The sequence below is a fragment of the Phocoena sinus genome, chromosome 20 (assembly GCF_008692025.1).
Source record: "Phocoena sinus isolate mPhoSin1 chromosome 20, mPhoSin1.pri, whole genome shotgun sequence".
NCBI lineage: Eukaryota > Metazoa > Chordata > Mammalia > Artiodactyla > Phocoenidae > Phocoena > Phocoena sinus.
The window spans coordinates 30865609-30890190 of NC_045782.1; the positions used below are offsets into that span (position 1 = coordinate 30865609).

Sequence of the window (24582 nt, forward strand, 5' to 3'; positions counted from 1 at the left end):
ATCCCTCATTTATGGGGTTTCTTTAGCTCAGCTAGAGAACGTAGCACACACATTTCATTTCTCTGGCTGTCATTCTGAAAGGAGCTATAGTTTTCTGGAATGAAAAGAGGCCAAGAAAAATAATACAGCTTGGTCACCAAGAAGTCCTTCTCTACTCCAAAGATTAGTACTGTCAGGCAGAGGCTCAGAGTTGGAGAACAATATCCTAGAAACTCCTACATGTTTTTCTGATGGAAATCTGAGTAAATCAAAGGCAAAGACTGAATCCCCTGCTCAAACATCAACTTAAAAACTCTTCTTGCAACAGAGTAAAACAAAACTATGGTTGCAATAGTTCACTGAAGTTCCTTTCTGTGGCATGAGAGAACTTTACAAAGAGCTAAAATTGAGATAATGATATGTGATAAATACAAGTCTTAACCCAGAATTGTGCACTGAATATGGCACATTTAATAACACACATGGGAACTGCTTTAGTGACATGTGTTTCACTTGACCAATAGCTAGTTACCTGATGCTAAAACATTAATAATATGGCAGTTTAATAATGTAAAAAAACAAAAAACCAATACCCCCAAACCAACAAAGCCTACTACTGAAATCTTGAATAAAATACTTCAGGTTAAAATACATCATTTCCAGGATTCACAATTGTAAATGATAATTTCATATGAGCAGGATCTGTTAGCACTGACAGACTGAAACTATCAAAAAGATTTATTGTTTAAGTCACCTATCTCAATATCTCATTCAGTGCAAGGCTAGAGACCTTAGATATTTCTGTGCTTGTTTCCAGGGGACTACCCTGGTTGCCAAGTTAAAGCAGAGGAACAAGTATGAGTTCTCCAAAGTAGGAGTTTACATTAAGAATGAAAGCACAGCCCTGGAAGTGGATAGCTCAATCAGACACAAGGTACAATCCACTGACAAATAGTTCAGAAAGCCAAGAAAACGTACGAAACCCATGAGCTTTCGAACTTCGAAACACATCCAGAGACAGAATCAGAAACAGAAGCTTTGGTCTTTTAAAAGAGACCTTCACAAATCAGGTTTGTGTTTGTTTCCTTTTTCTTTCACATTTTAAGCCTCAATCAAGTCAGCTGTCTCTAGGGATTTTGAAATTGCTAATAGATTAAAATCCTCTCTGACTCAACTGTTTGACTAATGTCGAGGGTTTAATAATTCTACTTATAAGAGACTTTTTTGATGAAACCCTGCTGTATGCTGTCTTCAGATGCGCCACAGATGCACCATATATAAAGCATCACTGTCCTTATTTTCTTTATGACTGCATTTAGAGATGAGAAAATGTATTATTACGAGCAGTTCTATTATTTGGCAGACCTGGCAGAAAACAGTTTTACAATACTAATGTAGCAACTATCACCTAGAGACAAAGACCTACTTCCAGGTACTGATGACACATATTCATGGCTTGCTTCCAAGGATAGGAAGTTAATCATTGTGATAGATAGAGTTAAGTTAATGAATTTCTAAACTTTATGCTTTCAATAATAAAACCATTTAAGCTATAGCATTTGGACTCTCTACTTCCACAGATCAGGCACTTTGATACTCAACAGGTTGAGTAAATTGAATCCATATATTGTATTTACGTTCTCTGTCAAGGTTGCTTCTCCACATTTGAGAGATCAAAGGCGAAACAGTCATCAAGCTGTAGCCTTCAATACTGTGTTCATGACATTTAATCAAGTGCCAACTCCACCGCATCATTCACCAACCTTAACAATATTTAAATGCATGGCGTCGTTTAGCAGCAAATGTAGGCACAGTACTGTTTTAATACACACACACACCCCTCACACGCACACGTGCACACACAACTGCACGTGCACACGCAGCCAGCCCTCCCCACCACCCCCGAAAAAAGAAGAGGAAGGTGGCAAAAAAGAAATTAAAAATGCACAGAAATACGCAGTAAACACTTTGGAGGTAGTTTTCTACCTGAGGCAGCATCAATCACGGTGGAAATTCCCCTTCGATCAGACACTGGACGGGATGACCCTGGCATGCTGACTGGGTCAGAGCGGACTGGCTGGATCCTGCAATGCAATTTAATTTAATTCACGTATGTTACTGGCATCAAAACTGTCGCTGGCTACAACAGATCTTAAATCAGGAACGCTGGAATAGCCCAATCCATTAAAGAACCATTCATTCTAAAACAAGGCAAACAGTGGAGCTGCAGTCCCTTATTCTCATAGAAGGCTAAAGCACAGCATTCTCTACACTCTAGACCTCTTCTTCTCTTTGTATGTTTTCAATAGGTTTTAAGCAAGGGACTGAAAAACTGAAATTAATTTAAAGGGATAAATGAAGCAGCATGGGAGAGGACACAAAACACATTATACTGAAAACTTTGGCATTTGCAAAGGAGATGAAAAGTTTTGAGAATCTTCAAATTCATGAATAGAACCATGCCTTCCTTAAAAGATAGCATTAATAGATACAAATTTTGAGTCACTCCCTTAAAATCCTTAATGAAAGTTACTTTATATATGACAACAAGCATAGGATAACAAAGCTGTGCTGGGATCTGGCTGCCAGGGGGTTAGCCAGGATTACTACTATCTAACTGAGTTACCTCCATAAAATCATCAATTAGCATTGAAGAATCAATTAGAGTCTCAGCAAAATTGCAATTTACTACATACAATTTCAAGTTGCTTGGGAATGGCAAATCTATAAATGCCAAGAGTCTATTTCCAGTTGTATTAGATTAATACTATTCACACAAAAATTTCTGTATGGCTAAAAGACTTGAGAGGCCCAGGCAACTTAAAGGACTAAAGACTTGTTATAACAATATAAGCATGCATTTTTGGCGATTCGTTCATTCAGTAAGTATTTGCTGAATATTAATCATGTGTCAGTATTATTCTAGGAACAAGCAGAAACAAAACACGAAATACAAAGTCTGTGTGCAGATATATAGTATAGCATATGGACATTCAGGACAGATGCAAAAGAAAACTGGAGTGTGAAAATGAATGAAATAGGTAATGAAAGCTCAGAATGAAGAAATGGGGGGAGGAATGTACAGCCCACAGCAGATCGAGATGATCTTATGGCGCTGTAACAGAAATTGGCCTGGAGGGGTGGGATAGGGAGGGTGGGAGGGAGGGAGACGCAAGGGGGAAGAGATATGGGAACATATGTATATGTATAACTGATTCACTTTGTTATAAAGCAGAAACTAACACACCATTGTAAAGCAATTATACTCCAATAAAGATGTAAAAAAAAAAAAAAGAAATTGGACCTGTATACAGTCTTAGGATGTGTATATATGCAAAGGGGCAAGAAGTGCCCTTTAAACATAGAACTAGAACAAGTGAACCCTTGGAATTGTGACCAAGCATGATAAATGGAGGGCATCTTGAGGAGCATGATTTGGCTTAAGCATAGGGTTTATAGTGGATACTGGTGGAAGATAAGAATCGATAAGCACCATGGGACAGATTATAGAAGCCTGACATACCAATTATGGACTACAGAAAAAGAGTCCTTTTTTTTTTTTTTTTTTTTTTTTAATTTTGCTTTTTACATTTAGATCCGTGATCCATTGAGTTAATCTTTGTGAAGAGGTATTTTTGTATGTTTTTTTAATAAATTTATTTATTTATTTTTGGCTGCACTGGGTCTTCGCTGCTGTGCGGGGGCTTTTTCTAGTTGCAGAGAGTGGGGGCTCCTCTTCGTTGCGGTGCGCGGGCTTCTCATTGCGGTGGCTTCTCTTGTTGCGGAGCACGGGCTCTAGGTGCACAGGCTTCAGTAGTTGTGGCACACGGGCTCAGTAGTTGTGGCTCACGGGCTCAGTAGTTGTGGCTCACGGGCTCTAGAGCGCGGGCTCAGTAGTTGTGGCACATGGGCTTGGTTGCTCCGTGGCATGTGGGAATTGACAGGCGGATTCTTAACCACTGTGCCACCAGGGAAATCCCAAAAGAGTCCTTACTGAAAGCACAGCTCGAATGTATATGCATTTGTTGTATGAAAGAAAGAAATGGGGCGGGGGGATGAAAAATGATGCATTTGATCTAGTACTGGAAGTTGGAAATGTTGATGATCACTGCTGTAGTGGACGATAATGGTGCCCTAACCAGTATGCCTTCTGCCCCAGGTCATTTTCCCAAGCCAGTCATGGTAATCCCATCATCTCATGGTGAGATTAATTAGCTCAGGGATGGGCAGGCCGAAGCAAATGAGGGCCAGTGAGAAGAGAGGAAGAGTTTATTTGAAGTTTCTAGAAGAGATGTTTTCTGGGTCTTATAAGAAACAAGAAGCTAGTCTGTTAGACATGCCCAGTGCATGCAAATCAAAGCTCCTTCCCGATCTAAATAATTTATGTGGCCTAATAATTTTCCTATTATTAATTCACTTTATAGCATTGGAGTTTCTGAATCATCCAGAGTTGTGGGTGGGGTATGGACTGGACTATAGATGAAAGAAGATTGGCCAAGAATTGATGTGTTGAAGCTGGGCAACGGATACACAGGGGTTAATTCTATTATTCTCTTTTTTTTTTTTTTTTTTTTTTTTGCGATACGCGGGCCTCTCACTGCTGTGGCCTCTCCCGTTGTGGAGCACAGGCTCCGGACGCGCAGGCTCAGCGGCCATGGCTCACGGGCCCAGCCGCTGCCGCGGCATGTGGGATCTTCCCGGACCGGGACACGAACCCATGTCCCCTGCATCGGCAGGCGGACTCCCAACCACTGCGCCACCAGGGAAGCCCCTATTATTCTCTTTAACTTTACATATTTTTATATATGCTTGAAATTTTTCCATAATAATAATTTAAAAAAGACCAAAAAAAACTGGTGGGAGTGATGGAAATGTCCTAGAATTAGACTGGGGGATGTAGCACAACATAGTGAATGTACTAAAGCCACTGAATTGTACAGTGAATTTTATGTTATGTGAATTATATATCAACTAAAATAATATGATTAAGGTGTGACGATCTAGTGTATCACACGGTGACTATGGTTAATAAAACTGTATTATATAACTGAAGTTTGCTAAAAGAGTAGAAGTTAAATGTTCTCACACACAGAAAATTCACAACATACATATATAAAATATATCAGTTGATGGATGTATTAATTAACTAGATGAAAAAATAAAATGATAAGATGAAACTGATTTCTTAGGAGCTAATCTTGAATGAAAAACTAGGTTCTATATTTCACTTTCTTTTACATTATCTATTTCTCAGGTCTATTAATAAATATTTCATTGACCTTTTTAACGAGTTAAATTCCTATTCCAAATAAGGAGCTGGTATGAGGTTAGCCATGCCTAACAGCCATGCCTGTTATAGATATGACAGCCACCAATACACCTGACTGTTGCCATTTTGGTTAGGATACAGGGAGGCAGAATACCACAGCATCAAGTAATCCTTAGCAATATGAGGTATAGGACAAGGTACCAGGTGTAAAGGGTCAGTTGAGCCAAAAAATCTAAACAAGTCTTCACAATTTAAAGGAGAAGGTACAGGGCCGCATCCCTGGTGGCGCAGTGGTTAAGAATCCGCCTGCCAGTGCAGGGGACACGGGTTCGAGCCCTGGCCCGGGAAGATCCCACATGCCACAGAGCAACTAAGCCCATGCGCCACAACTACTGAGCCTACGCTCTAGAGCCCACGAGCCACAACTACTGAGCCCACGTGCCACAACTACTGAAGCCCGCGTGCCTAAAGCCCACACTCGGCAATAAGAGAAGCCACCACAACGAAGTGTAGCCCCCGCTCACCACAACTAGGGAAAGCCCGTGCGCAGCAAGGAAGACCCAACGCAGCCAAAAATAAATTAATAAAAATAAATTAAAGAAAGAAAGAAAGAAAGAAGGTAAAGTCAACAGACATACTGCCATTGTGCATAAGCCTAAAGCAATGTAGGACCAGAGGTGAGGAGCTGGGATAAAGTGACAGTGGACAGGAGTGAGGAGGATATAAAGAGTGGGATTTCTAACTGGATGCTGGGCAGGAAATGGTACTAAACGGGACACATAATTGAAATGATGTGAGGTAAATCTGAATTTTCCACCAAAACTGTGTTCTAATGGGGTTAAGGTCATAACCAAGGGCCTATATGCTTACATGTTTAAATATAAACTACAAGTGAAATAAAAAAAACTTATAAACCTGGGACTAACATAAAGGTTTCTAATATTTATTTATTTATTATTATTTTTTTTTTTTGCTGTACGTGGGCCTCTCACTGTTGTGGCCTCTCCCGTTGTGGAGCACAGGCTCCGGAAGCGCAGGCTCAGCGGCCATGGCTCACGGGCCCAGCCGCTCCGCGGCATGTGGGATCTTTCCAGACCGGGGCACGAACCCGTGTCCCCTGCATTGGCAGGCGGACTCTCAACCACTGCGCCACCAGGGAAGCCCGGTTTCTAGTATTTATATGTTCCCAACAAATAGGACAGAAACAATTTAAATACCGGGAGCTCTTTAGTATAAGAAAAAGAAAAGTCCCTGAGGAAATTTCTGGAAGGATTTCAGGAATAAAGCTCTGTCTGAAGAAGCAAGTTAGAGAATGAAGAACTGTATCTGAAATAAGGGGTAAGAAAGCTAGGGGAGGTCAAAAACAAAGGAACAGGGGTAAGAACAGGGATAAGAAAGCTAGGGGAGGTCAAAAACAAAGGAACAGGGGTAAGAACAGGGATAAGAAAGCTAGGGGAGGTCAAAAACAAAGCAATAGGGGACTTCCCTGGCAGTCCAGTGGTTAGGACTTCACCTTCCAGTGCAGGGGGTACGTGTTCGACTCCTGGTCGGGGAGCTAAGATCCCACATGCCTTGTGGCCAAAAAACCAAAACAGAAAACAGAAGCAATATTGTAATAAATTCAATAAAGACTTTAAAAATGGTTCACATCAAAAAAAAAAAAAACTTTAAAAACAATAAAAGAAACAAACAAAAAACCCAAAGGAACAGAGCTATGTATACAGGAGCTGAGGATGTCCTCCAAAGAAAAGGGACAGGGTCTTATCAGAGTAGCGGGTGACAATCAACAGAAAGAAAAAAAGGTGGGGGGAGAATCTTGTGAATACTTTAGTAAAGAGAATAAACATTGCTTTATGGGTCTATTTTATTAACATTTAAGTAACAAAATAACCTATAAAAACATCTGAATATGCACTTATTCACTAAGCTGAGGATTGACTCTACTTGACTTTCTGAAACTGGATCATATTTTATAATTAGTACCTATGAAAAATGGTCTAGCACTCACTGTATTGTCACTATTGCCTCACATCTTAGGGAGAAGTGCCACTTCTAGAAAGCTGAAGAAAATATACTGAACCAAAAAACACAAAAATGTATGGAAGAAATAAAATACAAAGAAAACTAAAATAAAAAACTAAAATACTGGGCTTCCCTGGTGGCACAGTGGTTGAGAGTCCGCCTGCCGATGCAGGGGACGCGGGTTCGTGCCCCAGTCCGGGAAGATCCCACATGCCGCGGAGCGGCTGGGCCCATGAACCATGGCCGCTGCGCCTGCGCGACCGGAGCCTGTGCTCCGCAACGAGAAAGGCCACAACAGTGAGAGGCCCGCGTACCACAATAAAAAAAAAAAAAAAACACAAAACTAAAATACTTAGGTATTACAGGAGACATGTTTCATTATATGAGTTATTCTTAAAGAAGAAATATCTAGGCCTAATCCACCTCTGCAACAGCTTTTGCATTGTTATAAAGATTTGTTATTAATGTTGACAAAGAAGTAGAATAAAAACATATTTCCAACATAGGATTAGGACACACATTTCCACAATTTTTAAAAAAGAGTTGCAAGAAAAAGGTCAGAGGGCTATTTTAGATTCAAATAAAAATACACTGCAGAATTTTTTTTTAAAAGAACACAAGGAAAGGGAGATTATATTGCATTAGACTGAGCCCTTCACTGTCTGTTGTATCCTAATGTGTCAAGTCTTGGTGTAACAAATTAAACTGCTAAGCAAACAGAAGAGCACAAAAGTCAAAAAGTTCTCAATTACATTAAAAAAATGCTAATAATAAAAAGCATACTCTGTAAACTACTGTGATTCTTACAAGTAAGAATCGAGAATATATATGATGAAAAGATAGCAAGACAGATAAAGAGATAGATATTAGAAATATGAGAGAGGCATCATAAAATAAGACGGCTTTAAAAAGTACACTGAATATTAGATTTAGGGAAGTACAATCCAGAACACAAATATTTATTGGATGTGATAAGATCTCACATAAGATCCCCAGTGATAATGATGAACCACAAGTTACACTGCATGTATTCTGCAATGTGATACAGCGTCAAAAGGGGAAATGCAAATATTATCTAAGATGTTAACGACAAATGAACATATTAATGTGTTCAAATCACTCTCTAGTTCTTATTTCTTACCTGAGACTGTTGAGATCAAGATCATCTGTATCAAAATCCGAAAGGGGCTGTGGAGTATCACTTGGACCATGAGACTGCAACACAGATGAACTGGATGATATGACTGTGGTTTGGCCTGAGGGATGGATGGTTTTGAACTGGAACTGTGGACCCATCCACAGACGTCTGTGGGGTCCGGTGTGCGTTACAATTTCTACCTGGAACAGATTAGGAATCATGATTGAAATGTATTAGGCTCTCCCTTTGAGAGCCTTTCATGATCCACCCCCTCACCCCAGTCTCAGCTCTGAACACTCACATTCTCCAAGAAGCCCATCTTAACCAAGTGGAAGAGGGACAGGGCATCTACAATCAAAAGGTGATGACAGGGACTTCCCTGATGGTGCAGTGGTTAAGAAGCTGTCTTGCAACGCAGGGGACACTGGTTCAAAACCTGGTCGGGGAACTAAGATCCCACATGCTGCAGGGCAACTAAACCCGCATGCTGCAACTGGAGAGCCTGTGTGCTGCAACTACAGAGCCCATGTGCTCTGGAGCCTGCACACCGTAACAAAAGATCCCGTGTGCTGCAACTAAGACTAGGCGCAGTCAAAAAAATAATAATAAAAAATAAATAAATATATATTTTTAAAAAAGGTGATGACAGTAGCAACCTATAGAGACATTCACTACATCCCTCTACAGGTTCTCACCAAAATATATCAATACCAGAAACTCGTTTTGTGTATGTGTAAATATATGTGTGTATATGTAAACACAAATACACACACACACACACATGCACCCCACATATATAACACAAAAATCACATGAGAATAAAAGGATCAGTTGCCTGCCTCATATACCGAGCACTGGCTCCCTAGGGACTACGTTTTTCACTCATTCTAGACAGTACTTACCACTTTGTGGGCATGCAGTGAATACTACACCTATCAATCCACAGATTAAAAGTAATTCCTTCATTGAGGACCAAGCTCATGACAAATGTGAAGTTGTTCTTGAACTATCCAAGGAAAAGAAAAGGTCTGAAATAATTTAATACCCAAAGCCAGTTTCTTTCCACAATTAAACACCATAATATTTACTGCCCTCAAAATCCTCCAAATTTCATTTTTAATGTAAGAGAGGACTATATATTTTCCCTCAAACTAGATTTGTCTTCAAAATACCATTTCTTAATTAGATTGTTTTCTCAACTACCATGAACATTCACATAGGTATTTTAAATGCTGCAAAACAGTAATAACAGAATGCTTTATGAACTTCATGCTCTAAGGAGGGGGTATGGAATGTTGCCAGTATTAGACAATGCAGAGAGTAAGACACAGGGTAAAACCTAAAAATAAACATGTGATTTTACAAATGAGCGACTTGAATAAGAGACTAAATATGCAAACCTTTGGTAAAACACTATTTCTCGATGTCTTGTAATGGCTACATCCACGTCTGTATACATACTTTATGGAACTGACTTGCCGTGTGCCTTAGTTTTGCCCTGAGTTCTTTTATATTTAATCACATTTCTCTGATTGCAGTGATTAATTCTTAACAAAATGTAACTGAAAAGGTTCACGGAGTGCAGCTCTGTGTTTGTAAGTCCTAAGGGGCAAAAGCATCACGGTCTTGGAACAATATTCACATTCCCACTAATCACAGGGAGAAAACTACTCAGATTTAGGACAGTGATTTCTCATTCAAGAAGTTGTATTCAGCAATGTAAATGAGGCCACAGATAAAGCATTCTGTGTATTTTAAGCTCAAAACCATCAGTGTCACAGAGCCGAGAGGTAAACAGATGCCTGTGCAATTTCACTGAGGCAATGGCCAGATGTTCCTGCTCACTCTCCTGTTGTATGCAGTACAAACATGTTGTAGATACTTTCACACTGACAGCACACATTACCCCTTTTTCTAATTGAAAAGTGGAAGTGAAGGACAGTGGTTTCTTTGCCAGCATTCTTTTTTTTTTTTAATTTATCGTGGTATCCTCAAGAAATGATGTATCTCCATATGCATCAAGCTCCTTCAAGGATCTTCCTGGGAGTATTTTTGGTGTGATGAAATGTATGTCACCTAGAAACAATTTGATTCTCCAGTTCCCAGATTCCCTTTAGTTTTTTGGGCTCCCTTCCCTGAGAAAGCAATGAAACTGCACCCGGCCTCCACTGAGGCACCTGTCTGATGAAAAGCCGCTGGATTGGTAATCTGAGACCAGTCATTAACTTCACCAAATGATGTCAGACTTGAGACAGACATAACAGCATTTGTAATGAAGTCACTTGTAATCTCATCATTTTGAAATCTGCCTGAGTATCTTTTATTTCAAAGCCCTTGAGATGAAGACAGCTTCACCTAGCACGGAGAGGAAGGGTCAGTCGAAGCTGTTAGAGGACTGGTTTTGAGACCGCTAGAAGCGGCATTACAGGAGCTTAGGAAAGGAAAGCCAGGCGGGCACTTGTGTAGATTAGAATGCCTAACTTTCCTAATCAAAGTATGGGCCCAATCTTCAGAAATTGTTGCCTCCACAAAAAAAAAGCCCAAAGACTGTTGAAAGGCTTCACTGTTTTAACAAGGCCAATTCTTATTTTAATCCAAACAGTCCATCTGAAATCCAAGGTCCTGGGGGATATGAATGGATTGTTTGAAAGATAGCATATTTTATGCTCTCTGTGTGAACGCTAATGTACACACATATATACATATGTATATGTGTGTGTATAAAGTATATGTATCCCTGCAGCAGTATTTATGAGAAATTCTTAATATGGAAAGACAACTGATTATTTCTTGGGGAACCTAAAAAAATCCCAATTCTGCCCATTTTCCTCTAAGGAAAATAATTTTTAAAATTCAAGAAAAAAAGAGCTAATGGATCTCTGTTTTCTGTCACTTCAATAGACCCAGTGTTTCAGAGTCTTACCTGAGACAGCCACTCTTCATCTTCCTGTCCACTATGGTCAGAAGCTAAACTGTCATAGGACCCGTGCCGAGTAATGGGCCCAGGACTTCCAGGGGGAACCACTGCAGGAGAAAGAAAATGTATTTAAACAACTTTAATCCATGCAGTGAAAAAAATGAATGTGGGCATAACCATCCTGAATACTGTGGTAATTTATAAGCTAAAATAAGACATTCAATGCACAATTCAAATAATTAACGAACAAGAAAGACTGAGTTTCTGAGGAATAAGAAAAATCTCCAAATAAGAGTACACTTTAAAAAACATCTGCAGGAATTTAGTCATTACATATATCACTGTTAAAGAAATACACAACTAATTGCATCTGAACAGCACAAGTACATTAAGGAATAGTGACAATTCGATTGCCCATGCACCAATATAATTCCTAGCCTTTAGGACACTTCAGTCCTCTCCATCTAACAATGAAATTAATTTAATGCAGTTCCTATAATTCAGGAAGGGGCTTTTAAAACAAATATCAAATAAGATTCTTTAAAAGTCTATTTAATAGTTCATATAAAGGGAAGGCATTAAAATATTTTTAATTTTAAAACACTTTTAGTTCCTAAAACATTTCATTTATCCAAAGAAATGTTTCATTTTTTCTGGATACTTCAGTAGTTTCCCTGATTCTTAGGTGGTAGGATATAGGCTTTAAAACACAAAGAGGCTGCTTTCTCATAAAAAGAAGAACCTTTGCTTAGTCAAAGCAATAAAATGATTCAGCAAACATTTATTGAGTTCCTAATGAACCAAATACCATCCCAACAGAAACTTATTTAAAGTCCCATACTATTTTTTTAAATTTAATTTAATTTATTTATTTTTGGCTGCATTGGGGTCTTTGTTGCTGAGTGCAGGCTCTCTCTAGCTGTGGCTTTCAGGGACCACTCCTCGCCACGGTGTGCGGGCTTCTTATTGCGGTGGCCTCTCTTGTTGCGGAGCACGGGCTCTAGGGCACGCAGGCTTCAGTAGCTGCGGCACTAGGGCTCAGTAGTTGTGGCTCCTGGGCTCCAGAGAGCAGGTTCAGTACCTGTGGCACACTGGCCCCGCAGCTCCGCGGCATGTGGGATCTTCCCAGACCAGGGCTCAAAACCATGTCCCCTGCACTGGCAGGCGGGCTCCCAACCACTGTGCCACCCAGGGAAGTCCCTAAAATCCCATACTATTTATCTGCTTATTTTTATCATAAAATAGACTTCATTTTTTGTTTTGTTTTGTTTTGTTTTTTTTTGCGGTACGTGAGCCTCTCACTGCTGTGGCCTCTCCCGCCGCGGAGCACAGGCTCCGGACGCGCAGGCCCAGCGGCCATGGCTCACGGGCCCAGCCGCTCCGCGGCACGTGGGATCTTCCCGGACCGGGGCACGAACCCGTGTCCCCTGCATCGGCAGGCGGACTCCCAACCACTGCGCCACCAGGGAAGCCCTAGACTTCATTTTTAAGGACAATTTTAGGTTCAAAACAAAATGGATGAGAAGATACAGATTTCCCATATATTCTCCCCCTCTGTATACATTTTAATACTAAGAGAAATAAAGCAATAAAGTACTGAGGGGAAATAGAGAAAAGAAAAGGAAGAGAAGAGAAGAGGATGGAAAGTTGGTGAGTATTAAAGAAACCCAGAAGAAACAGAAAAGAATGAGAAAAAGAAAATAATCTCAGAATTTCTACCACCCAGAAATAAGTATATATACTTCAGTATGTGCATTTTCCTTAGGTTACATTCCTAAAAATGAAATCAAAGGATATGAACATGTCTAAATTTCTTAATGCATATTCTCAGAAAGAGTTACACTTCCATGAGCAGTGACTGAGAATGCTAATCTCACAGCTCTCTTGCCAGAACAAGGTATTTTGAAGAACTAAATCTCAGTGAAACAGATACTAGTGCAGTAGACAGAGCAGAACATAGGACAAGATTTTAAAGAAGACACACAAAAACTCACAAAAACCTTATCTTAACTATCTGGGAGAGGAGAAATGATACCAGTCAATTACTCATCAGAGGGAGATAAACAGTATTAAAATATAAGATTTGCAGTGGTTAAAACTATTAGCTATCAGTTCTTCAGATTCATAGTTCTACAGCTGGGAGGCATGCTGGCATCTGGCACAAAACACAAGTTATCACCAAAGCATAACACCTAATTTCTTAGGATTCTGAATACCATGAAGAAAAGAATACCATAATAATCAATTAATATTTAAGCATCCTTTTAAATAATTTTGGTGTATATTGCAAAGATGATAAGTAAATTTATGTTTGCAAAGGCTGAGTTGTTCCCCAACCATTTGTATTCTTTTTAATAAATAAATTTGATATTAAATTCTTAATACAGAACAGAGCAAGAGTATGCCTCAAAACCCCACTCCCTAAATACTAGTCAAGAAGGCAACTACGGACAAATATCTAGAGGTCAGGACACACTTTGGAACGCAGCTGGGGTGAGAGAAGATTTTAAAGAGGTGAGGTATGAATAGGCCATGCAGATATCTGAGGGGAAAGTGTTACAGAGAGAATATCAATTACAAACGTTTTGAAGTGGGAACATAAAGGAAATGTTTCAGTAATGTCAGGAGGCCAGTGTGGTTGGGTGTGATGAGGCAAGTTGAGAGTGGAAGAAGAATCAGGAAGGCAAGCGGGGCAGGGATCAGCAGATGGTTTACGGCTTTCTTTTTTTTAAAAAAATAAAGCTAGGGTAGACAGAAAGATATCGGAAAAGCTTAAGAAGAAGTGAGAAATTATACCCTTGTGTTACCACCTAGCACCTAATGTGAATTTTTTCCAGGAGTTTACAATGTACTCTACATAGGCTGAGCCTAGGCTACTACCTGTTGCAGAATAAGCATTCCATAAGTATTACGTGAATAAATGGACTTTTGCATTCTGGAATAAGTAATGATACCAGAATGGTAGAACACTTATTCATCCATCATCAAAACGGGATAAACTTGGGAATTCCCTGGAGGTCCAGTGGTTAGGACTCCATGCTTTCACTGCCGAGGGCCTGGGTTCAATCCCTGGTGGGGTAGCTAAGACCCTGAAAGCTGCAAGGCACAGCCAAAAAAAAGAAAAAGGCAAGGGGTGGGGTGGGAGGGGGGATAAACTTAAAAATAATCCAGGGCTTCCCTGGTGTCGCAATGGTTGAGAGTCCGCCTGCCGATGCAGGGGACACGGGTTCGTGCCCCGATCCGGGAAGATCCCGCATGCCACGGAGCGGCTGGGCCCGTGAGCCATGGCCGCTGAGCCTGCGCGTCCGGAGCCTGTGCTCCACAACGGGAGAGGCCGCAACAGTGAGAGGCCCGCGTACCGCAAAAAAAAAACCAAAAAACAAAAAAAAATAATCCAATGGGACTTCACTGGTGGCACAGTGGTTAAGAATCCACCTGCCAATGCAGGGGACACGGGTTCAAGCCCTGGCCCAGGAAGATCTCACATGCCGCAGAGCAACTAGGCCCGTGTGCCACACTGCTGAGCCTGGGCTCTAGAGCCCACGAGCCACAGCTACTGAAGCCCGTGCGCCTAGAGCCCGTGCTCTGCAATAACAGAAGCCACCGCAATGAGAAGCCCACGCACCACAACAAAGAGTAGCCCCCGCTCGCCACAGCTAGAGAAAGCCCGTGAGCAGCAACAAAGACCCAGCATAGCCAAATATAAATAAATAAATAAATAAATTTTAAAAAAATCCAAAGGCAGAGAATGGTGAGGAGTAGGATTATAGGTGAAAAAAGGTTAGTTATGAGTTGATTATTGTTGAAGGTGAAGAACAGGTACATGAAGAGTCATTATACTATTTTTTTTTTTTTTTGTGGTATGTGGGCCTCTCACCGTTGTGGCCTCTCCCGTTGCGGAGCACAGCCTCCGGACGCACAGGCTCAGCGGCCATGGCTCACGGGCCCAGCCGCTCCAAGGCATGTGGGATCTTCCCGGACCGGGGCACGAACCCGTGTCCCCTGCATCGGCAGGCAGACTGTCAACCACTGCGCCACCAGGGAAGCCCTATACTATTGTTTTTTGATTGTGTGTATGTTTCAAATTTCCCACAGTGAAAAGTTTCTTAAGAAAAAGAAAAAGAAGAAATCTCTTCCTCCTCCTCCTCTTCTTCCCAGCCATTCCCTGTTTCCCAAAGGAAGTGGTAAAAATACCAAATGTATATCTATGAAAAATTAAGTCTGAATCCTGAATTTCTAAATTGAGATTGTAAGAAGAGTTTCCATACCTTATGTTCACTAAAAAACAGTATTCTTATTAAGAAAGCTTTGAAGCATTCAGAAGAATCACACTATAAAAATACAAGTGTGGTGGAATAATATTTTTCAACATAAAATAAATGTCCTTCCCTCTCTGTCATATTTCTTTACATTTAAAAAATTTCTCCAATCCAGGTAGGAAGAACATTCCATGTTTACTATCTCAGGGAAGCAATGATATACCTGCTCACGGAGAAAAAAGGAATTCAAAAATTTGACCCTGGGATAAGAAAAAGAGATTGAAAGTATGATAGTTAAGAGCAAAGTTTCCGTGCTCTCCAAGCAGCTAATTATTAGGAAAGATATTTTGAGATTGGAGTGAGAGTACCATAAGCAGAAAGGGGGGAAAAGAGGGTTCCCAAGGAAGGGCATGAAATGACAGAATTCAGAAGGAGTTTTTGGCATGAACAGCTGTAAAAAATCCTATCTTCATTCTTTTTTATTTTGCGGTACGCGGGCCTCTCACTGCTGCGGCCTCTCCTGTTGTGGAGCACAGGCTCCGGACACGCAGGCTCAGAGGCCATGGCTCACGGGCCCAGCCGCTCCACGGCATGTGGGACCCTCCCGGACCGGGGCACGAACCAGTGTCCCCCGCATTGGCAGGCGGACCCTCAACCACTGCGCTCCCAGGGAAGCCCTTTATCTTCATTCTTGGGTAGAGTTCAAGGAAGTAGCAGGAGATTCCACATGTGCAACAGTAGAGAAGCTGTGCACATAGTGGGTCTGCACAGTTGAGCCTGTGACAACCTCTCTAAGTCCCCTATGGATGGGATGATGACTATTTACTATGTGTCCAAGAGTAATATGGACAAGGTCCAGGGAACTGTCAGACTTTGAAAAGGCTTTGAAACAAGGATGGATGTTGCAGAGATCTATATGAACCAATAGCCAATGATCGGGCAGGGAACTGGGACATCTCAGTGGTGAAAATAAAGATAAAATGATCCCTGGTCAGGGAACTAAGATCCCACATGTCACGTGGCCAAATAAATAAATAAATACCAGCTATTATTTTAAAAAAGGCTATAGCTGATGAGATTAATTTTTCTGTACTTGTTAGGATGGAGGCACAAAAGAGGACTTAAGAGAGTTTATTTATAAAAAAAAAAGTTACATATATCACAAGCCTGAGTTTAATGGACCAATATACCTACCTTCCATCTAAAGAAAAATGGTTAGTATCTTTTACTTTTACCAACTGTTTCAGATAGTTAATAATCTTGGGTTAGGAAAAGGATATGGAATTTTGAAATAAAAATCTCTGCCATGTTCTATCCCTACCTTTAGTACAGTAATTTAAAACAAGCCTATCCATCTAACTAAAAAGGATACACTGTCAATTTTCTTTAGAGAATACAGCTTCAAAAGTACTGCCTGTACACACAGGCATTTGATAAGTATAGATCAACAACCAAGGGCAGGATGAGCAGATTGTTATGAGGTAACTGTGAGCTAGACTTTGTTTATATTGTGTTCTCAGGAAAGCAGATCATGCTTCTAGTGAGTAAATAAAAGCTAAGAAAAAAATCACTAAGTGTATTTTGCTGGCTTACAGTGATATATGAGTGTGTGTGTAGGTATGTGTGTATTCCTATGAATATATTTATATATTTTATATGTGTTTATGTGCAAAGCAAACAAAAACAAATCTGCTTCAGCACTGACCTTTGCAAATTAGTCCTGTTAATCAAAACTCCCAAAAAACTTCCAAGTCAGTAGAACAACCTAAGTAAAATTATGAACAGAAAGATTAAATGGCCCTCTGATAATACCCCTACGTCTGAATCCCACGTAACAAAATTCTCAATTTGAAAATGGAAAATGTCAATTCATAATATAACATCTCAAATCCATAAGTAGTCAGGAAGAGGATCAATGAGTATAGAATTTTTACAAATTACCCACATAAAATATAGTAATTAAATAGAGTTATAAACATTGTATTAACAGATACTTAAAGACACGCTGAAATCTCCTTTTTTTAAAAATTTTATCTGTGGTATGTGGGCCTCTCACTGTTGTGGCCTCTCCCACTGCGGAGCACAGGCTCCGGACGCGCAGGTTCAACAGCCATGGCTAATGGGCCCAGCCACTCCGCGGCATGTGGGATCCTCCCGGACCGGGGCACGAACCCATGTCCCCTGCATTGGCAGGCAGACTCTCAACCACTGCGCCACCAGGGAAGCCCTGAAATCTCCTTTTTAACACTAGTTAATGGAATATTTGAAGGTTAGGATATGTAGGTTTGAATCAAGGTTCCAAGAATGAGTTATTACTAGTCCTGGAGAAATGTAAAACTCTCGACATTTCAGGGTGCTTTATCCGAAGTAATAACAGTGTACCCTCAATTCCAGGGAATCAAATTCTTTCAAAAATCCCCAGAAAGTAACAGCTAGATCTCAATAGCCTAAGTTCATCCACAACAAATCTAGCCTTCTGGTTGAAAGAGAGAGATACATTTTTACCATTAATATATTGAATACACTTTATATTAGAGCAGGTAATTACTTTTCTCAGTGTATTGGGCATGGTTTAGATACTCCAGAAAAAAATCATGTCTCCTAACTACGGAGTTTATAACAGGGCACACAGGATCTAGATATTCCATTAAGATGAAAGAATAAAAGGAATAATTATTTGCTCCCAGCACCATCTGTCCTTAAAACAATGAAAGAAAAGAGTTGACAATGCATATGAAAGTTAAAAGACTAACCACATACATGTTATAAGCATCCTTTTTATATAAACTGACACAAAGCATAATGCTGAACAATGAGCAGTGCTTATTTATGAACCCAATGAAGGGAAAATCTATTTGGTTCTGTTATGTTCTTGTTCTAGTCTTCCCTGCATCTCTTGAACTCCCAGTAATAAATTCTCTTAGCTTCAGAGGACACAGCTGCTAGTCAAGCACAGGCTCTCCTGGAGCGAACTCCATGCTCCCAACTTTAGGAGATGCTAAAAGCTGCTCTACTCCCTGAAATGAATCTTGGTAGTACTGGAATCAGGGAAATCTACTTCTCAAATAAGGGGGTAAATGTTGATCCAAACGGTATCTCATTTTTTATGTGAGATGTAGCTCTCTGCTTTAGCTTCTATTGCAAAACCTAAAATATGTTCATATGCTGAATAAACAGCTCTAGAAAGAAACGTAGAGAGTCTTTTAATATGAAGAAGCAAAAATGGATCCAAAGGTTTTTATTTGGAGAAGTGAGTGAGAGCTAGGTCATACCGACAGCAGAGTGGGCGGTAGAATAAAATATTCTTCAGATTCAGGACCAGAGACACAGCTTTTGTTTTCTCCTACTCCATACCATATCCCCACCAATCCTCTGTGAACAATAAAACCCTTACAATGCTGAAGTCTTTAGTGGAGACCTGAGAGGTGAAGAATGTTGTGCCAGCATTATTCAGTCCTTTAAGTTATTTAGGGGAACAACATTCCTTTTTCTAGCAACAGAGAAATTTGTGAGTTAAGTGACATCATGCTGCCTTGAATGAAACAGCTCAGGCTCAAAGTTCACCCAAAGGCCAACAGTGATAAACTCTCATCCAAGGACAAACTTCAATATATTTTTGGTACTTATTAAAAACAGCATTTATATAGCAGCCATACAGTAAGAGAGGGTTCTTTACCAAACTCTGTTTCTGATCAGAAAGCACTCAGGATCTCAGGAAGAAATTCTACTTGGGAATGTAGTTTCTTAGTACAGAAAATAAAATTTGCCTTTTAAGAAGAAAGGCTCAAATAGAAATAATCCGAAAGCAAAATAGTCTAAGGCATTTCCTAACGAACAAGCAATTCACAAAAGAGGAAATATAACAGCCGACAAACACACATAAACAGTAGTAATCAGAGATTTGCAAAATTTAAGAAGTTATGCTTTCATACTATCAAACTGACAAAAATTAAACCCTGGTCTTTTTAAAAATAATTTTTTAAAAAGGGAGAAGGCTCTCAGGTCAAAAATACCACACCTAACTACCTTAAGATAAAGGTACCTACTTATATTTATTGAGGGAGTGACTCTTACCTCTACTGAACTCTGTAAGTTTTCTCTGTAATTTATAAATGTTTCCATTTAAATGTAAAGGAATTCATTGGATTTCACACACAGAGTAATCAAGTAATAGCACGATATATTACTGGCTAATCTGTTTATTAGGAGCCATCTCCTGTATCCGTGCAACAACAACTGAAGTGTTACAATACATAAAAGGGAACAGGCTTTACCTATGTTATATATTAAACAGATCAATGATCTTCCTTGCACCCTGACCCTGCGGTACCATAGATGTTCTCTAATTAATTATTAAAGTTTTCTAACAGTCAGTCATTGTACATCTCTGGTTTCACTTTCCTTTTATTCCACATTCCCAGAAGAACAGTCACAAGCAATATATAATTAGAAAAATGACATACCCTCATTGTTTATGAGATAATAGATTTCACTGGATAACTGACAACCCTAGGTGCATCTCCTCCCTACCGTGCTCTGTCTCCCTTGCCCTACCCCTAAAGCATCATATAATATTCCCACAGAAGCCATAAACTAAGGAGCTTTCATTTGTTACTCTTCCTACCATAACGGTCATTTGCCATTTCGTATCTGGACAAGTTGTACCTGGGGATAGACTGGAAGGGGTCACAATTTAGTTTTGCTCCTCAGTGTAACTCTAAATATCATAAAATGAACAGAAAGAATAAAACACAATGGCTTCAGGCTGTCAGCAAGATCAGCTGCTCCCCTGAAAATTTCGAACTGTCCCAACTTAATAGGCTGCGACAGTCCCTTCAAAACATCTGCAATTAAAGTCACCTGGAAAGATGTACACAATTTAATGTGTATTATGGCAACTCAATTCATAGTACAACTATATTATATATACATTAAACCAGTAGCAGGATAACTAGAAAAGTGAGTCCACCCTGATTATTTTAAAGGATCATACTATGTCTGTATAATACCTTGCTTGCAGCTTAGAGATAACAACTTTGTATTACCAAGGGTTAGATAATCTATCCAGAAAAATAAGTCTAAATAACAACAAAACCATTATTATCAAAGCTCACCTTTACATAACTGTTACCTCACGGGAGGAAATGAACATGGTTGGGGACGGGGGTGACTCAGTTTCCACTAAATATTTCTTGGTACCTTTTAAATTGTGTATACCATGTACCTATTTAAAAATTTATAATGATAAAGTTGTGGAATAAGCACACTACAGTTAATATGGTTAGTGGAGTCAATCCAAGAAGTTAAGAAAGGAAAACAAAGAAATAAAATGTGTAACAATAAATGATGGAAACCAATGCATGAAACAAAAGTTGAGCTTATAGCATATCGAGTCATACATTTCCCCCGTTTTCTTAGGTTTTGTGGCGTTTTCTCTAAAAAGGGAAATAGAAGTGCTTATATACACTCTTTCTCACTCTACATGTCTGTTTATCATTATCTCTGTATTTACACACACATATCAAATATAGGACCAGCTTTTAGCAACTGCTCAAGTACACATGGTAGTGTATGTTTCTGCTGAGGGAAATGACTATTTGCTGGAAGCTAGAAGCTCTTTGGTGCTAATTCTCTGTAGAATTATGAGCTGTATTCTTTCGATAGTGGCAACTGTATTCTCACAGCTAACCCTGTATGTTAGAGGCAGCTCTTTCAGGAATAATCAATTCTCTAAATTCAAGGAACACTCTAAAATATAATATCCTCTATGAGATTGAGATGAGTAGAGGTTAGGCAGAAAGTATTGCAAATTGATGTCTTGAAGGTAAAAAATCACTGTTTTGGATCATTACACCACATTCAGTCATCAATGTACCAATCTGTACAAGTAGGCAATAGGCCAGTTATTGGAAACGTATTGTTCCTGATCTAACCTACAATGGCACAGTTGAAGGGCAAAGAGTCTAATGTACTCAGTCCAGCCTCCACAACAAGGTCTTATAAAACGAATATAAAGGGGAGGGAGTCGTTTGGAAATGTAAAAACGGCAAAGATCATTTTGTGCAAACAGTTAATGCAGCTTCTTCCATGCTTCCCTTATTTATTATCTAGTTGCGTACCAGATAAGGCCAGATCATTATACAGCAGGAAGAATTAAGTACAGATTTTCTCTTGCCTAAGCAAAAGAGGCAGAGTTCTCTTGGCATGGAGAGTTAAAAGCTTTTAGTTGTGGAAGACATCAACATTTTCAACCTATACTTAAGAACATAATTTAAAATCTTTCCAAACAATCATTAAGGATCCTTGATATGTTCCATAAAATAGAGAAATTAAATGTTTAAGATTTTTACCTCTAAATAAATCAGAAAAATCACAGAGCCAAGAGGACTGGGGAAAGAATGAGATGGAGAATACTGCCTTACAACCACCATATGTTTTTCTCTCTTTCCAAATGCAGGAGAACATTTTCCAAGGCTTGCTCTTCCCTCTACTGCTGCACAATGTACAACTACTAGAAAGAGGTATCTCCTTATTATTAAGTCCTTGTCATTAGATACATACTAAAGTATTAATAGGTAAAAAGATACAAGAGTGAGTGGCTTTCTCACAATACTTTTATCCACCATACATTAAAAAAAAAAAGATTTTAAGAGAACGTAAGAAACAAGAGTGGCAGAATGTTGTTAATTCTTCAAGCTGAGTAATAGGCAGGCTCATTATACTATTCACTGTACTTCTGTGAATGTTTCAACATTTCCATAATAAAAAAAATTTTTAAGTCTGTTGCATGAATGAAAAAAACAGCAAACATTTCTTGACCCGCAGTTGGACACAGAGCCATCTTGATTCTTTTCTTGGCAAGACTAGGAGATCTATGAAGTATTCAGGACTATGTTGTTTTCCCACAGCACCATACATGTGAGGATCATCCATATTAATACCTTTAGCCTTAGTATAACATTTAATTTCTATGCTCTATAACAAATTGCAATAGTCTGTCCTTCCATCTCCCCTTCTTTCCCTCTTTCTTTTTTTTTAAAGATTTTTTTTTTTTTGGTTGCGCTGGGTCTTTGTTGTTGTGCGCGGGCTTTCCCTAGTTGCGGCGAGTGGGGGCTACTCTTCGTTGTGGTGCGCGGGCTTCTCATTGCAGTGGCTTCTCTTGTTGTGGAGCATGGGCTCTAGGCATGCAGGCTTCAGTAGTTGTGGCACGCAGGCTCAGTAGCTGTGGCTCGCAGGCTCAGCAGTCGTAGTTCGCAGGCTCTAGAGCACAGGCTTAGTAGTTGTGGCGCACAGGCTTATTTGCTCCGCTGCATGTGGGATCTTCCCGGACCAGGGCTCGAACCCGTGTCCCCTGCATTGGCAAGCAGATTCTTAACCACTGCGCCACCAGGGAAGTCCCCTCTCCTTTCATTCTTTTTCTTTCTTCCTTTTCCCCTCCCTCCCTCTCTTCCTCTCTCATTGCCTTTAAAAAGAAAAAAATCACCTAAATACTATTATATGAACACATGTTCACTATAAACTTCAAAAAATATGGAGTAAAAAACAAAAGGCTCACTGGAATAGTGAACAATGATTCTAATGACAAACTCAGAAAATCAAATGCCCTTCTGGCATTTCAGAAGTCTGGGGGTTGAGAATCTTACCTTTTATGTAAAAGTTTCAGAGTTTTAAGGCAATTATCCAGAGTAAAGCCTTTCAGAATGCAGTGGACACCAAGAAAAATCCCAATTCCTATAAATTACTAAGGTACTGAAGATGCTCAAAACAAATAGGTCTAAGAGAAATTTTCATTTGCATCAATAAATTAAAATTGCTAAGAAAAATTTCTTTCTATAGGTTTGAAAATGCTCAGGTTAGAGCCATACTTGTCCAGATGACCACTTAAAAACAGAAGAGATAGGATTTACCACAAATGTTTTCTCTTCACTGTTGTTTGTTAACAGCAAAGCTGTGCCGACTAATAGTATCTCAGTCATAAAGCTCTTGGAATGGATAGAGGCAAGAAAGACCTCAAAGGAGAACAAGAATACTATTTCTGTTAACACCACCTACAAACAAAAGCTAATCTTTGCTAAGTTTTTATTCTATCCAAGATAATGTGTAAAGCTTTTTGGATGAATTACCTCATTTAATCTAACACAATCTTGTAAGGTAAGTATTATTCCCATTTTAATGGCAGGTAAACTAAAGCCCAGAGAGGTTAAGTTATCTGCCCAATGTCACCCAGCCAGCAAACAGCAGAAATGGAATTTAGAACTGCAAACTCCAAAGACCATGTTCTTAACCTGAAGTATAAACTGTTTCAATTCATGATGTCTCTACTTGGTAAGTTCATTATTTTAAATTAAAATTTTCATGTGAAACATCTGAGAGTAATTTATCCCCAAATATAAACTATATCACCGATTTAGTCTCCATGATTCCTTTATTTCATGTCTTAATATAATCATTTTTCTCATCTTAATAAACATCTATGTATACTGATCAGAGATACCATATAAAGCTATGGAATAATGGGAAAAAATGACTGTGAACAGAAGTCCCAACACAAGGAAGTTACAGACATTCAAGGAAGCCTTACATGTAGTAACAGAAAAGAAAGTACTTTGGACCACACTTTACATTCTCTATAATACCCCTGAGGAATTAGAAGATTTCACTTTAGAAAATATTGGTTTGGTTTTATACTTAAAGTATAAGTGACATAATCATGGGAGGACCACTGGTACTCTAGGAACAGCCTTGGAAGGCAGCAGAGTGCCCAAGAGAAGAAAAAAACAGTAAACGCAAAATATTCTTAGAAATCTCAGCTCTGGAGCTTCCCTGGTGGCGCAGTGGTTGAGAGTCCGCCTGCCGATGCAGGGGACACGGGTTCGTGCCCCGGTCCGGGAAGATCCCACATGCCACGGAGCGGCTAGGCCCGTGAGCCATGGCCGCTGAGCCTGAGCGTCCAGAGCCTGTGCTCTGCAACAGGAGAGGCCACAGCAGTGAGAGGCCC

At 39.7% G+C, this 24582-nt stretch overlaps 1 protein-coding gene across 7 annotated transcripts in view; it reads right to left on the reverse strand.

Moving 5' to 3' along the window:
- The window catches only part of BCAS3 (BCAS3 microtubule associated cell migration factor), a 578866-nt gene that overhangs the window by 280873 nt on the left and 273411 nt on the right, over positions 1 to 24582 (reverse strand). For all 7 annotated transcript variants that reach the window (XR_004347453.1, XM_032616301.1, XM_032616303.1 and 4 more), the window contains 3 exons: positions 11332 to 11432; positions 8412 to 8608; positions 1966 to 2063 (listed from right to left, as the gene is read on the reverse strand). Coding sequence is in view for 6 of the 7 variants with exons in the window: in XM_032616301.1 (XP_032472192.1) it covers positions 1966 to 2063; positions 8412 to 8608; positions 11332 to 11432 (396 nt within the window). In the remaining variant the exon portion in view is untranslated. The remainder of the gene's footprint in view (positions 1 to 1965; positions 2064 to 8411; positions 8609 to 11331; positions 11433 to 24582) is intronic.